Below are 16,280 nucleotides of genomic sequence, written 5' to 3'. Positions count from 1 at the left end.
TTGTAATTTGTGTTTGTTTGGCTGCTACAACTGCATAAAGGAATCCAGTGAAAAAAGGTCTTGTATTTTGCTCTTTGTATTTTTACCTTCCTCCATCGGGGAAGGCCTTTGTGTTCACTTGTCTCAGGGTGTTCCCCGGGGCCAGAAGCAGGTGCTGATTCTTTTACAAAAGGCTGATCAGTGGTGGAAATACAGACGTCCTGAGGGGCCGAGCTGGTTTCATAACATTGGAAGCATCAGGAAATAGGACTGTGTTGGAGGGTTCTTTGCCCTCTAAAGGGCAACCAAAACAAACCAAAACCAAAAAACAAGTTTAATACTGAATGTGAAGGCTGGAGGAAACAGGCTGAGCTCATGTTCTTTGGTCTACTTGCTCATAATTGCCTGGAGGGACTGGTCTGGGGAAGCAGGGAGAGAGGAGGGTCTCTGAGAATGAGGTAGGAGATGGCAGTGTCCATCTTTACTTGGGAAAGATTTGCCAAGGGTGAAGAAGGGGCACAGATCAGCAGGGGCTCGGGGGTGTGGCACAGAGTGGTGGCAGGACCTGTGGGAGGGCAGGTACCCCGTAAGCATGGTGGGATTCCTACAGTTGAGTCTCTAATGATCGCCAGGTCTGGGGATTATGCTAGAACCAGTAAGTCCTGAAGACCCAAGGGGCTGCTCTTCTGTTTTGCTGTTTCTTCTGAGACTTGGGACCTTTGGGGAATTCAGTAGGGGAGCCTCCAGGGAAATCTACTACCTGTTGGTGGCATGGGAGCTTGGGAGAAGATTTGAATTAAAGACAATAACATAAAGTGACATTTCCTGCATGTTTTGCATCTGTGGAGTTCATTCTTACTATTATTATAATAGTGAAAAACTGGGAATGATTTTTGTTAAATAATGAACAGCTTAAATAAATTATGGTATAACCTGATTAATCCCATTATGATATAATCCCGTTCTATGATATCTAGAACTACCTTGTTTTGCAAAGATGTCTGTCATATACTGTTACATGAAAAATTCAGGTTATGAATTAGCAAGCATAGTTTGATTACACTTTAATTTAAAAAAAGAATGTTGGTGTACATGTGTGTCTTCATAAGATATGGGTAGACTAGGTCTGAACATACATACTTTTTAATGTTTACTAGTGGCTGTCTGTATTATTGAGATTATGAGTAATGTCTTGTTCTTATTTATTGTATTTGTTATTGGTGAACAATATTACTTAAAAAGAATAAAAATTATTTAAAAAACCTGAAGCCTTCAATGTATCTTTTTCTGTTAAGATGGTATTGCAGAAATATGAACAGAAGCAAAGCAGAGCAACTCCTCAGAAGTGAAGTAAGTGTTTGTCTTTGTTTTGTGACTTTGGTTTCAGGAAAAATTAATTGTAATGATCCCTGATTAGTAATTCCACGTACTCTGTTTCTAAAGCCTAAAAAATACTGTAAGTACAGGTTTTGGGTTTTTTTAATCATATAAAATGAATACTGGTGCCTTAGTTTCTTAGGGCTGCCAAAACAAAGTACCACAAGCCATGTGGCTTTAACAAGAAAAATAGATTGTTTCATGATTCTAGAGGTTAGACAGAAGTTAGAAACCGAGGTGCCGCCAGGGTTGGTTCCTTCGGAGGGTTGTGAGGGAAGGATCTATTCCAGGCCTCCCTCCTTTTTTCCCCGTGTTTTTCCATGAATGCATGACTGTCTCTTATGTCCAAATTTCCCGTTTATAAGGATACTAATAATTCTGGATTAGGGCCCCACCCTAAGGGCCTCATTTCTAGATCCCCTCTGTAAACCTGACATATTCTGAAGTCCTGGGGGTTAGGACTCCGACAGAATCTTTTCTGAGGCGAGCAACAAGCACAAACCAATAAGTAATAGCTATACAGGGGTAGTATTTTCTTCACTGTCTTTCTGACTGATTTATCATTTGCTACCTTGATTTTAGTACTTAAATGTGTTTTTCCATTTTGCTTGAAGTTATTTGTTTTGAAAAAATTTACATCAGTATTACATGATCCTTTTGTAAGTGAAGTTTTAATAAAACATTGTGTTGCCTTTAGAAAGAAATGTGCCCAAATCCCCACACTTTAAAAATAAATAAAACAAAAGAGAAGCTGTAGGATGGAGGAAGCTGCAGTGGACTGAGTCTGGAGTCTAGTTGTGACTTTGCTAGTCTGTTTTTCACATCAGCAAGGGAAGGAGGTTGGATTAGAAGATGCTCTCTGTAATTCTCTGCATTTGTGATGTAGCGATTCTGTTTGGTAATAGTTCCCAGTCTTTTAAGTCCATGCTTTCTCATTTTATCTTCTGCTTACAGCCACCAGTCAAGGTTTTGTTGGGTACTTGTTTCTGCAGGTTATGTTGAGAGCAATAACAGCTGATTTTGCTTCATTCCAATGACATGTAACCACGCCTACTCCCCCACAGGGAGTAGTGCATTGCCTGCCCCATGACCCCACAATGAGAGGAAACTTTAGGGGAGTGGGTAGCCAGAAGGCCTGGGCTTCAATTCCTGCCTTAGCTACTTTGTAGCTGTGTGACCCAGGCAAATCACTCACCCTTTCTGTGCCCCATTTCCATATTTGTAAAATAAAGTGGGAGCAACAGGAGTACCGACCTCTTAGGGCTGTTCTGAGGAGAAAGCAAATTCACATATTAGAACATACTAAAGCAGACTAAGTTCTCAATAAATATGTGGTAGCTACTATACTTTTTACTGATTGATTAACTATTATGGCTACAGTCTTTGTTCCTATCAGATTTTTTTGTGGGACTTTATTTTGTCCCATGAATAAGAATAAAATTTTCTTGGCTTCTGTTTCTTGCTCTTTGTCTTAGTACCTGAGGAGGATTTCTCTCTTAGTCATTCGGTGTATTCTCTGCCTTTTGATTTTCTCTAAGTTACTTGTGCTTCCCTTTCTCCTTTTGTGAAGAGTGATACTTAATGTGAATTTCCAGGGGAATTAAGGATTCTTTAAAATGTTCGTACAAAGGGCACTGAAGTATTTACAGGAAGAATGCTGTGTGGGTAGAAGATCATATTGAGTCAGGATTCAAAGCTTATAGCAAATACAAAAAATGTATGAAATGGAACCCAATCATTAAGAAATACATTTTTCAGTAACTGTTCTCCCCCATGAACTTAAAGGAGCTACAGGCTCTTGTTTGTTAGTTTTGGAAGGGCCCTGAGAGATTATCTTGTTGAAATGTTTCATACTGGCGTGTGTGCAGGTTTGTGATTGTGGGGAAGTGTGAGCAAGGCTTGCTTTCGCTAATCTCAAGGCTCAGTATGAAATGGAAAGTCACGTGGATGTCGCCTGTTTGTAAGTTGTGCTTCTCCACAGCAGATTTCCTGGGCAAAGGATAGTAATCATAAAATCTTTAAGATTTGGTTCTTGAATCTCTTCCATGGCACTGATACTTGTTATTAGATTGAAAATTTTTTCTTAATTTGGTTTTTAGGATAAAGAAGGTGGTTTTATGGTAAGGGATTCCAGTCAACCAGGCATGTACACAGTCTCCCTTTATACAAAATTTGGAGGGTAAGTAATCCCACTCTCTCCCTTTTTTATTTAGAGTTCTTATATGAAGTTCCTATTTAGTTTGTATGAACTGCTAATTTCCCAAAAATATGCTGCATTTTAGCATTAAAAAGAAAACTGTTCCGAACTTGATTTCAAAAGTCTGTACTCTTTTTATATTCATATTTCAGTAATTTTCCTTGTAGTTTTCCGTATGTTTTTGTTGAGAATGGCTCTAGTAACATGAGCAACATTCAGTAAAGAATTACTGTGCACCGTGCTAAGCACTAAAGATACCGCAGTGAGCAGAGTAGACACAAACCCTGCCCTCATTAGTTGAGGGGGCTTCAGACAGGCAGACAGACAGCTATGGTGGTATATGTGTAAGTGCTGTGCTAGGAGGGCAGTGCATGTGTGAGTGCTGGGGGCTCATCTGAGTTAGTCATCAATGTTGTCTAGGGACATCCAAGCTGACACCTGACGGGTGCGGCAGCAAAAAAAAGTTGGAGGAAGGGGAAAGAGTGCTTCTAGGGACATCCAAGCTGACACCTGACGGGTGCGGCAGCAAAAAAAAGTTGGAGGAAGGGGAAAGAGTGCTTCTGAACCAGGAACCTGCCTGGACCCAGAAGTGAGGGAGGATGTGATGAGCTCAAGGAACCAACAGAAGTGTATTGCGGCTGGACTGTAGAATGGGAGGGGCAGGTGAAGGGAGGAGAGAGAAGCCTGAGACATCAAAGTGGGGGTCAGGGCACGTCAGTGTCGAGGAATCTGAGCTGTATCTTAAGAGTAGCAGGAGTTCTCTTGAAAGGGTTTTTTAGGAAGAGATAACTTGAGAGGATCTGCATTCTAGAAAGACATCTGAGATAGAAGTTGTACATTTTTTGTAAGTCTAGTTTATTCACTTTTAGAGATATAAGGCCACTAGACATTTGTACCAAGAGCAGGGACAGAAACCGGTAACCATCTAATAGCTATTTTCAGACTTCTAACCATTAGTAAATGGGGTCGGTAAATATTCTGTTTCACAGTCTCATGCAAGGGACCAAGCATGTTATTATGACCACTTTAAGAACTTCCACTTACCAAGGTGAAAGGCAAAGCTAAGAGGAACATGGGAAAAAGTGAAAGTTGTGCAGAGAATAGAAGGGGTGATGTGTGGGGACCCTCTGGTTACCAGGTTAGAAAGCATCTTAACAGTGAAGTGACATTATTCCTTAAAGGGTATCTCGCCGCGACCCTCCTTACCCAGAATGACTCAGGAGACACGGGCCCATGCAAGAGACTTTATTATCTGAAGGAGAGAGTGGCTGCCCCAGAGGGCGGTGGAGAGAGAGAGAGAGAGAGAGAGAGCAGCAGAGAGCAGAGAGAGCAGGGGGACAGAGACAGAGACAAAGAGAGAGACAGAGAGCAGCGAGACAGACAGACACACAGAGACAGAGAGAGAGAGGGCAGCAGCGTGGTGCCTTTTATTGTGGCAGATCCGCTCGGCCTGCTGCTTTGGGGGAGGGTCGGGATGTTTAGAGATAAGGCGGGGTAAGCCCCAGGGAAGCCCAGGCATAAATTCTCACCGGCTTATGTGCTTGGGACCATGGGGTAAATGGAGGATAAATTACTATATTCTTACTTTCCTCCCTTTTCTGTTTTATAAGTGGTAGAGGATTTGGGAAGGGGTGAAGGTCAGTCTTCAGTAACTGCTTCCTGCTGATTAGGAGCGATGAAGTTCATTTTTGTATTGATGGGGGGCGGTCCTCAGATGAGCCCTTGGTCTGCAGTGACGATGGCATTTTCCAGGTTCAATAAGGATCATCGTCTTTGGAGAGGGGTTGGTAATCCTGTAATATAAGCTGGTTAAAGGTTTGGTTAGAAATTTTTTGCATTTGGGCTGATTGCTATGTTTACTAGGGTGGCTGAATTAATAGCATTTTTGGGGACATCTGTAGGCAGCAAAGCAACCTGTAGGGCAAAGGGAATCCTTGATGGTGTAATCTTTTGGACAGTCTGAAAGAGAAGAAAGGGCTGCCATTGGGAAGATGGGTCTGGTGAGAGAGTAAGTGTTGAGACCAGGGTTAATAATCCTGAAGCATGACGCATGGCGGTTGTAAGGGAGGTCTTAGGACTGTACTGGCAGAAACTTCTTCAGTGATGAGTGGAAGCGGAGATGAGCAGAGCGAAATGCGGAGAGTAAGAGGTCCCAGCAGGGTGAAGTAGGAACCTGTGGGAGATTTGGTGGGAGGGGAATAAGCTGAGACAAAAGGCTTAAGGTGGGAGTTGTGTATCTAGTGGGGAAGACCCTGGAGTTTAACTGCAGTTGGCGTGGAAAGGATTACTCTGTATGTTCTTTGCCATTGGGAGTTAGGGATGGTGTTGCTTGGTATTTGGAATGGGCATGGTTTGGAGAAGTTTTTTCCTGTCTATGGTAATGGCCTTGTAGCACGGGGAGAGCTGAATTCCCAGGTATGTATGTGACCTGAGCGCAGACAGCTGAACTTTGGAGGGTGAAACGCGATAACTGTGTTCTGAGAGAAAGTTTAAAAGGAGAATAATATCTTGTTGAGAGGTTTGTAGGAAGGGACTGCATGGGAGGAGATCATCTACATATTGAAGGAGGGTGGAGCTTTAGAGAGTAAGGGATTTGAGGTCTTGTGCTAGAGCCTGTCCAAAAAGGTGGGGACTATCTCTAAAGCCCTGGGGAAGGACTTGTTAAGTGTTCTCTGAATATTAAAAATTAACTTAACATAAGGAATTTCCTGCCTTGATTTTTTTCTGGGACACCGGCACGTTGGTCTGGGAGCATATCAAAAGACTGCCTGCTCAGCTCCCAAGGTGGGCTGAGGTATTGTCTATTTGCTAAAGAATCCTGCCTTTTACTATGCCGTCTACAGCTGGGTCTGCATGCTTAGTTGCTCAGTTTGCAAAATTACCTCGTCAGATCTGAAGGAGGAAAGACAGCACATAGGCTTGGGCCTTTTAGTATGCTAAAGTAATCTTATACACAATTACAAATGATTAGCATAATAAAGCATGTGCTACTCTTCTTTATCTGGGGAACATTAACTGATCTCACTGAAGAATGTTCAACAGTTTTAGTAGGGGGGGGGTTCCTAGCATGTAGTTTTACATTGCTCTGACTGCAAATATCCTGCCCTGCTTTCTTCAGAGGCTCTCACCTTATTCTAAGCCTATGGTCCCTGTCTCATTCTCCCCTCTACAGATAGAGACTCTAGCTGCTGCTAGGGAAAGGGGGCGACTGACGCTCTGGCTGCTTCATGCTGAGAGGGGGCGCAGTAAAGGGTGCAGCTAGGTCTCCATCACTGGTCAGTTGAGAGGGCCTCGGAAGGTTGGCACTTCTATTCCGGGTTTCATTTCTATTACAATTTGCAGTTTTGTGGCTTTTAGGCAAGATAGAACAAATTTTTATTAGGTTAAGTAGCAACATCTGGAGTTGGATTTTCCATTCTGGAAGGACAAACTTGACGAGATTAAGAATGTATGGCTGAATATGAGAACTAGAAATATGAAGAGTCTAATTGAGAATCATAGCTAGGTATCATGGGGAAACTAGAATTCTGGATCGAGTTTACATCTCAATGACTAGTATTAGGATTTAGTATAGATAAGACTGCATTATTGAAACAATATTTTTCTCTAAAATCACCCTCATTTTTATTAGAAGTATCCAGATTAAGAAAACAGTTAACAGTTGGCTTGATTATTTGCATAAGTGCAGCAAGAAGAGCAATTGATTACATGGGATCTTTTAAATGTGCTTTGCTAGAATTTTTTGTAAGGAATTTCAGATTGAACTTCTCGAGGCCAGAAAGCTAAGCCAGACTTGCCATCAGGTTGTGCCTGCAGTACCTGTAGATTTGGGTGAATTCCTCTCTTCCTCAGGTTCCTGCACCTGCCAGGAAGTGACCTTCCTTACTCACCTGGTAAGGCTGCTGGGAACTCTGTAAGCAAGGTACCAGGCCAGTTCTTCTAAGGGGCTTTGTTGGCTTTAAAAGTCAATCTTAGTTCCTTAAAGCTGTCTGTTCATATCTGAGTTTACACACGTGTCTCTCAGGTATGACGTTCCAGTCAAAGCCTTGGTAATATAACCAGTGTTTTTAATTGGCCCTCTTACAAGGAAAGCAGATTCTTATTGAACTTGTGCAAATAAACATACTGCCATGAAATATAAAAATAGTCACTGAGAGTTTTTAAATTCTGGAGGGATCAGGTAGAGAGAGATAAAGTTTCGATTCTGCTTATAAAGGCAGTCATTTACTAAACTGTTGTCAGCTTAAGAGAAAAAGCTTAAAACACTTTATCAACAACATTTGAAACAAAAAGCCACAAAATTATCTTCCTTAGTTTACTTAATCCTATGTAACTAATACTTGTTCTGCTGAAATCTAGTTTTTTACTAGTTTAGGAGTAATAAAACAGTATAGATGACAAAAGACTTACAAATGACAATGGTTAAAGATCTGATGAGAGCTTACTGTAAGACAGTTGTCATAAGGAAATTTGGATATTTCTGTAACACAAAACATTCAGTAACAAAGTTTAGCATCATTCTCTGTGACAGTGCCTTCTAGGTAATTAAGCAGGTAAATAAGCCAAATTAGCTAAATATTTTCCTCAATGAGAAAAAATTTCTCTGACATGTTCCAGGGGCCCTCTGGAAAATATCAGAGGGAACTAGAGGTAAAAAGCACCTTTTTGAATTTGATTTTGGGAAGCTGTTAAAAGTTTTAAGGCACTTGCTTAAATAGTTACATTAGACAAAGCTACACTTCACTTTAAGCATTTTTTCTTTGAAAGATTTAACAGATACCATCAACTTAAATGACTTTAGGAAAACTTAGGCAGCTGATAACCATAAGGACATGTCTATTATTCAGTTCAACTTAAATTAGCATTAATGCTTAATATCCTCTATTAGAATTTTCTGTAACTTTTAGAATGCCCAATTTTTACAAGCACTTGTCTTTCAATAAATTTTTGTTAATACCATCTGGAGGTAGAAAAATATTTTTCATTTACACACTTAGACACAAACATACACATTGAGACATAATAATACAGTGAGAGGACAGAGCTCCTGGCATGAGCCAGGAGGGGACAAGAGAGCCTGTGGTGGTGCATTGTCTAGGAGTTTTATAGGCAGTTGAGGATATTTGGGAACGTGAAAAAAGCTTAGAGGTGAGGACTTTAAGGCAAGTAGTAGGTGTTTAGGCTTGGAGGGGAGACAGAGAGAAAGCTTGGTTCAGAGGTAGGAGAAAGCCTGGATATATGGGATCTCTTTCTGTTTGTCCATATGCTTACAGAAGTTGTATAAGTCGCGGAGAATTTTAGGATTTAAAGAGCCATTGGGGGGCCATTTAGACTGTCCAAGGGATAGTGTGGCCAGATCTCATTACAGTAGCGAACAGGTCTGGAGTGAGGTGGAGGGGCTTTAGATTATTGACTAAGTACCCTAGCAGTGAATCTGCAGGAATGGAGGGGCCAGATCCCATGGTGAGAACGAGACCCTTCAGAAGTCGCTGAGGCTTCCCTGAGCGATTGAGAAGGTCACGGAGAAGACCAGGCACAGTTAGGGGGTCGTCACCACCTCTAACTGCGGGGTCAAGGCGAAAACACCGGGGAGGCTCAGTACCTTGTACCAGGAGTTTTCAAGTCGAGTAGAAACGTAGATAAAGGGAGACTGGGCCTCAGTGGATGAGGATTCTCACCATGGGGAGGCAGAGAAGGGTCGACTATGGGGATCAACCGTGACTCTGAAAGTCGTGGTTGGGGGTGCCCCTGTCCCAGAAGAGCCCTTGGGGGTGCTGGACACTCAACGGTCACTTCCCAGGTTCCAAAGGGACATGCAAGTGCAGGCATAATTCTCACCAGCTTATGTGCTTGGGACCATGGGGTAAATGGAGGATAAATTACTATATTCTTACAATTCCGACTGGTTCTAATACATTTTGATTTTGTTATAGAGAAGGCTCATCAGGTTTCAGGCATTATCACATAAAGGAAATGGCAACATCCCCAAAGAAGTATTATCTGGCAGAAAAACATGCATTTGGTTCAATTCCTGAGATAATTGAATATCACAAGCACAATGCAGCAGGTAAGTGAGCTGTTAAAACCTGTTTCAAATAAAGGTAGTGACTAAAATGATCAGACATTGTGATGAATTATTAAACAGTTTTATTTTGTAGGTAATTGTAGAATGTGATTGACTTAAAATTACTGCATATTAAGTGATTTATACAAAGAAAAATCAGAAATAATATCATATTTCATAAAAAGCTCTTTCTTGACCTTAGTACACGAGTTACTTTTATATATGGTATATGGTGATGTTCACATTTCTGTGGTTTATATCCTTGATACTGACAAAGGTTCTTTGCTTGACCAAACTTGATTCAGACTCCTGAATCATGTCCCAGGCCCACCTGTGAACACCCAGTTTTAGGAGGAAGCCTGCTCAGTCAGCAACTCCTTATCCTTGATGTCTGATACCTGATCACTGTCAGTGTGTGACGAGGCTCCTCATGGTCCCCATCCCCTTGGGGCGTGTGGCTGCTCTGGTTGGTCTCCAGCAAGAATCCTGTGGGATTGGTTTGCCCAGAATTGCACCCCCTTCCAACCAGTGTTTCTCTTAGTGATTTTTCCATCCTCTGACCGCCCCAGCCTGCTGCTTAGCTATAAAGTCCTACTTGCCTACACTGTGCTTGGAGTGGAGCCCAATCTCTTCCCCGCTCTAAAATCCCATTGCAGGGGTCTCTATGCCAGTCACAGTGACCCTGGATAAAGTCGGCCTTACCCTCTTTTAATGTGTCATTGGATTTTGTTTTCTTGAACAGTGCTAAACTAAACTCAAAGATATGTCTATTCAAGTTGTCACAGAGGCTGCCAGATGAGCCCAGGGCTTTGGCCTGTGCTATATAGGCTAAAAAGGGTAGAGTAATGATGTCCCAGACAAGGTTTCCACCCTCCTGAATCTCTGCTACACTTACCCCCAGAGTGGGAGCGAACCGAAAACCAAAACAGAAACCACATTTATGCCCAGTGAGGCTCCCCAGGATGAGATGGAAGGTTTCTGACCATGAACTTCAAAGACGTAACTGAGCAGGGACTAGCCAAGTGTCTAACCCAGTTTATGGAAAATTAACTTTTGAAATTTTATTAAAGGCACCTTCTGTGAAGTCTGTTGCTATTTGTGATTCTGTTCACTTTCCTCAGATAATGATAGGAGCAGTTATTTAATGAGAGATAATTTATATGTCATAAAGGTCACGCATTTAAAATACATGGTTTAGTGGCTGTTAGTATCTTTAGAGGGTTGTGCTGACTAACCATAACCTAAGAACATTAGCAGTCATCTCCTGGCCCCCCCTTCACCCTTTCAGCCTTATGCAACCACTGACCTACTTCTTTCTCTACCAATTTGCCTATTCTAGACATTTCATATAGATGGAATCACAGAATATGTGGTCTGCTGTGACCAGTGTCTTTGACTTGGCATATTTGTTTTGCAGTTCCTCTTCAAAACCTGTATAAATACTGTAGCCTGTACTCCATTCCTTTTTATTGATGAATAACAATCCATTGTATGAATTTTGTTTATCCATTTTGTTGCTCATCACTTGATGGACATTTGGGTACTTTCTACATTTTGGCTATGAATAATGCTGCTGTGAACAGTTGTGTACAAGTTTCTGCATGGCAATATGTTTCATTTCTCTTGGATACCTACCTGGGAATGGATTTGCTGGGTGAATGGGTTAAACTTACGAGTTAAAGGTTATGTTTAATATTTGAGCAACTTATTTCCTATCCATTTATCCCTCAAAGAACTTTTCCTTCTCTCTTATTCTGTTATTTTCTTTTTCATTGTTCACATGTCCCCATTTTTAAAATTTGTGTTCTTGTATAAATTTCATTCTTCACCATTACCTCAACTTAACAAACATCTATTAAGTGCCTACTGTCTACCAGGAACTGTGCCAGGTTCTATGGAGTCTGTGGTGGGCCAGATAGTCATTGATTCTGTCTCTCCTAGATCTTACCATGGAGGTGGGGGAGATGGGGATGGGGACAGAGAAGTACATAACAATTTTAAGTTACTGAGATGTACTGTAATATAAGAATGCTGTGGGTGTTGATAGGAAAGATCCCTAACATTTGTCTTATTTCATACTCTAAGCATCTTAGGTTAAAGGATTTAGTATACCTCACTAATTTCCAGTAGTTAGTATTCCCAGTTGTTGATATCTTAGAGTTTGATTTTTATGCAAAGATTACTAATATTAAGCTGTGTCAGTTGAATCACTTAAATTTTTATTAGACCACTGTAATTCCCTTTCATAGTTTAGATCTTGTCTTGGGAAAGAATATGAAATAATAATTAATGATAACTGTTAGAAACCTTTTAACATCCTTTAAAAGATTTTAGAAGAGAATATGCTAGCATGGGGCCTGCTAAACACTGCAGTATTTAAAAGAAAATGTTTGTTGAATGAATACTAGAATATATATACTTAAATGTTTTATGCTCCACAGAAATACTAAATTGTCAACTCAGAGAGTAGAATCATCTTCCTTCCTGCCTTCCTCTTTATTTTTTGCCAGCATTGAGCGCAGTGCTGTTATGTACATACAGAGGATGATCACTAAGTGAATAAATGAATGCATCTTATAAATGAGTTTCTCATTTAGCACTTTACCAGGTGGAACGATTAAAAGTGAATTCGACTGCAGTACTTGCTTTGATTTCTAGGACTTGTCACCAGGCTGCGGTACCCAGTCAGTGCGAAGGGGAGGAACGCGCCAACCACTGCAGGATTCAGCTATGGTCGGTCACTCATTTTGTAGTTTCATTGACTAATCTTGCTTGAAAAGAATCCATTAGCACAAGACCAGTTGAGATGTGTTAGAATCCTACAGAGTGGAATAATTTTTATAAGTTTATAGCATGGGTTTTTAGATGATTCTACTTCTAACTAATAATCCTAGGTTTTCTGTTTTCATCATTATTCATAATTCAGCAGAAAACTTTGTTGGTGAAAAATAAGCATGATCATGTAACATCTCAAATAAATCAAAGCCTTTCCTGGTTCTCCCCGGCCTTGCTGGTCACTCAGATGAAAGTGAGCACGGTGGTAGTAGAGAAGGCATCCAACTTGATTGTCTTTGTTGCTTCCTCCCAGAGCCTTTTAAACAGCAGGTTAAATTATTTCCAACTTGATGTATTGGGAAACAAACAAATCTGGAGGGGGGAGAATGGGAAAGGAGGAAGTATTTGTTTTTTTCCTTTTTTTTTTTGAAAAGTGCCCCGAACCTTCAAGCTCTCCTGTTATTTGCCTATTACATGTCACCTTCTTGCCTTCAGTCCGCCTTGCTTAAAAGGGCGCATCCTCCCTGGAGGGTTGAAGGCTGCCTTTTACAGTTTAGAGGCAGGTTGCAAAGTCTGCTCCGTGTTTTGCCAGTAATTATTTTATCCCGTACCTTCGAGTTGAGCTTAGTTATAGTTTCTTTGTTTCCCACAGATGCATGCTATGTTCTCTAAATTTTCTCATGTTCCTTCTCTGTTTCACAGAAAAATGGGAGATTAACCCTTCGGAGCTGACCTTTATGAGGGAACTGGGGAGCGGACTGTTTGGAGTGGTGAGGCTTGGCAAGTGGCGAGCTCAGTACAAAGTAGCAATCAAAGCTATTAGGGAAGGTGCCATGTGTGAGGAAGACTTTATAGAAGAAGCTAAAGTGATGATGTAAGTTACTGTTCTTTCCGGTTCCCCTTTTTGCATTAAATGTGGCCCCTCACCAGCTAAAACCCCTGGTGGTTTATTTTCCTATAGTAACTATATGTATGCATGACTTCCTTCCCAGGAAACTGACACACCCAAAGTTAGTACAGCTTTATGGTGTCTGCACCCAACAGAAACCCATTTACATTGTCACCGAATTCATGGAAAGGGGCTGCCTTCTGAATTTCCTCCGACAGAGACAAGGCCATTTTAGTAGAGATGTGCTGCTGAGCATGTGTCAAGATGTGTGTGAAGGGATGGAGTACCTGGAGAGAAACAGCTTCATCCACAGAGATCTGGTAATCAAAGCATCTGTATTTCCGTTCACTGGCCAAATTCCTTTGTAACCCTGGGTCAGCAAATGAGCAGTGATGTATTAATGCCCAATTTTTATCCTCAGCAGTATTTCACCATTACCTTTAAATCTGGTAAGTTTAATTTACCCCATAATTTTAACAGAAAGATCTTTATTAAATCCAATACTTGTAATACATAATTACATGGCAATTGTATAAATAATACATAATTACATAGGTAATATTTCCAAGCCAGTTGAATTAATTATTTGATCTCCATAAGAGTCTCATGAAATAGCTGGCCAGTCTTTCTGACCATTATTGTTTTGCAGAAGATATTAGCTTTGGAGAAGTGAAATTAGTTACATATGGTAACAGATGGGGAAGTTAAGGGTTCACTTACCCTTTGAGTAAATCCTAACCTCTTTTCCACCTCATGCACTGTAAGATGAAGCTGTAGAAGTCCTCAGTTCATTTTCTTTATTTCTCAAATCACTGGAAAAAGATGGAGACCATGTTAATTCCTGAAAATAACAGAAAAAGTAATTTATTACTGGTTTCCAATTATTGTGATAGAGACACTTCTTAATTTTCCTTCTCTCTTCTTTCTTCTTTCCTCCATTCTTCATTTTCTTTTTCTTCTCTTCTCTGCCTGTTTTTTCCAAATGTGTCTATTTTCACCATGTTGGGAGAATCATCAATCCCTGTTAAACCTTGAAGATGATTCTTTCACCAAAAGGAATGTGATTCTCAGTTGGAACTTTTCCCCATATTTTAGTTTTAACTTTCTTGTCATGAAGCTTTGTGGGGGTAAAGGACAGAATTTCCAGAATCTCCCTCCTAGCCTTAGTCTATTTACACATCAGTAGGTGTTTATGCCGCAGCCTACCCCAGCCTCAGGGGCAAGGGGTGGAGAGAAAGTGGCCATTCTCTTCTCCTGGTATGTAGTTGGGCTGGTGTCTGCCAGCCACCAAGGACTGGCCCATGGAGTTCCCCCTGGAAGGGGCAGGTGGGGAAGTAGAGAGTGCACCATGGATGCAGAGAAACAGGGAACGGAGCGGGCTTGGCTAGTGGTGACTGGGGAGAAAGGACTGGGGGAGTGTGCACACCATGGCCATGAGGAATGCACGGAGCTGTGCCTGGCCAACTAATTCGAGCAAGCTGTGAGCAGAAAAATGGTTTCTCCCAATCTGCCCTTCCCCTTGCCTTACTTTGGTTTCACTGGATTCATAGGGGAATTTGTTCCAAGAGGAGGACCCCCTTCCCCACCCAGAGCTACAAGTTTATTTGCATTATCTTCTAGAGCACTAGCAAAGCATTCTTAAAGAAATTTAATAATCACCTTAGGCATTACTCCAGTAGATATTTAACACACGTCAACTCATTTAATTATAACAACCCAAAGGAGTAGGTACTCTTCCTGCTCTTATTTTACATATGAGGAAACTGAGGTGCAAATAGGATAAAATCACTTGCCAGTGGTCAAGTAAATTGTGGAGTCCGAGTTTGGACCTAGGGAGTTTGGCTCCAGAGTCCACACTGACTACTATGCTATGCTCTCTCTATATTTAGGGTATAATAAAGAGTTGAGGATTTGTAAGCAGAAGACTTGATTTCTAGATGTGTTTTAGGATGGTTACCTGAACTCTTGGACTCTATTTCTGCATATATAAACTATGGGTCATAATATTGTTTTTGCTTACAACACTGTTCCTGCTCCCAGTCTTATTGAGGTATAATTGACAAATAAAATTGTATGTATTTAAAGTGTGCAACATGATGACTTGTTGTATCTGTACATCTTGAAATGATTATCATAATCAAGTTAATTAACATATGCATCACCTCACATAATTTCCTCTCTGTGTGTTTGTGGTGAGAACACTTAAGATGTACTCTTAGCAAATTCCAAGTATATAGTACAGTATTATTAATTATACTTATTATGCTACACATTAAATCCTCAGAATTCTTGTGAGAGTTGTTCACTTGGACCAACATCTCCCCATGTCCCCAACCCTGCACCTGGCAGCCACCATTTACTCTCTGTTTTTATGAGTTGTCCACTTTTCTTTTCTTTTTTATAGATTCTATATGTAAGTGATACCATTCAGTATTTGTTTTTCTCTGCCTGGCTTATTTCACTTGGCATAGTGCTCTGCAGTTTCACACAGTGTTGCAAATGACAGGATTTTCTTCATTTTTATGGCTGAATAATATTCCATTATATATATATATATATACCATGTCATCCTTATTAACTAATCCATTGATGGACACTTAGATTGTTTAATATCTTAGCTATTGTGAATAATGCTACTATGAATATGGGAATACACATATCTCTGAGGTACTGATCTCATCTCTTTTGTATATATAGTCAGAAGTGGGATTGATGGATCATCTGATAGTTCTATTTTTAATTTTTCAAGGAGCCTTCATACTGTTTTCCATAATGGCTATACCATTCACATTCCTACCAACAATATACAAGAATTCCCCTTTCTCCAACTTTTCTTCTTTGCCAACATTTATGTCTTGTGTTTTTGAGAATAGCCATCCTAACAGGTTTGAAGGGACATCTGATTGTGGTTTGATTTGCATTTCTGTGATGATTAGTGACGCTGAACATCTTTTCATGTACCTGTTGTCTTTTTATATGTCTTCTTTTGAAAAATGTAT

At 40.7% G+C, this 16,280-nt stretch overlaps 1 protein-coding gene across 3 annotated transcripts in view; it reads left to right on the top strand.

Moving 5' to 3' along the window:
* TEC (tec protein tyrosine kinase) overlaps positions 1-16,280 on the top strand; it is a 139,970-nt gene that overhangs the window by 109,806 nt on the left and 13,884 nt on the right. For all 3 annotated transcript variants that reach the window (XM_057502197.1, XM_057502196.1, XM_036892578.2), the window contains exons 9-14: positions 1,275-1,329; positions 3,456-3,535; positions 9,487-9,620; positions 12,276-12,350; positions 13,095-13,266; positions 13,385-13,601. In XM_057502197.1, the coding sequence (XP_057358180.1) occupies positions 1,275-1,329; positions 3,456-3,535; positions 9,487-9,620; positions 12,276-12,350; positions 13,095-13,266; positions 13,385-13,601 (733 nt within the window). The remainder of the gene's footprint in view (positions 1-1,274; positions 1,330-3,455; positions 3,536-9,486; positions 9,621-12,275; positions 12,351-13,094; positions 13,267-13,384; positions 13,602-16,280) is intronic.

This window comes from Manis pentadactyla, chromosome 5 (genome assembly GCF_030020395.1).
Source record: "Manis pentadactyla isolate mManPen7 chromosome 5, mManPen7.hap1, whole genome shotgun sequence".
Classification (NCBI taxonomy): domain Eukaryota; kingdom Metazoa; phylum Chordata; class Mammalia; order Pholidota; family Manidae; genus Manis; species Manis pentadactyla.
The sequence above is the reverse complement of the archived record's forward strand: the minus strand, read 5'-3'. Positions and strand labels throughout refer to the sequence as shown.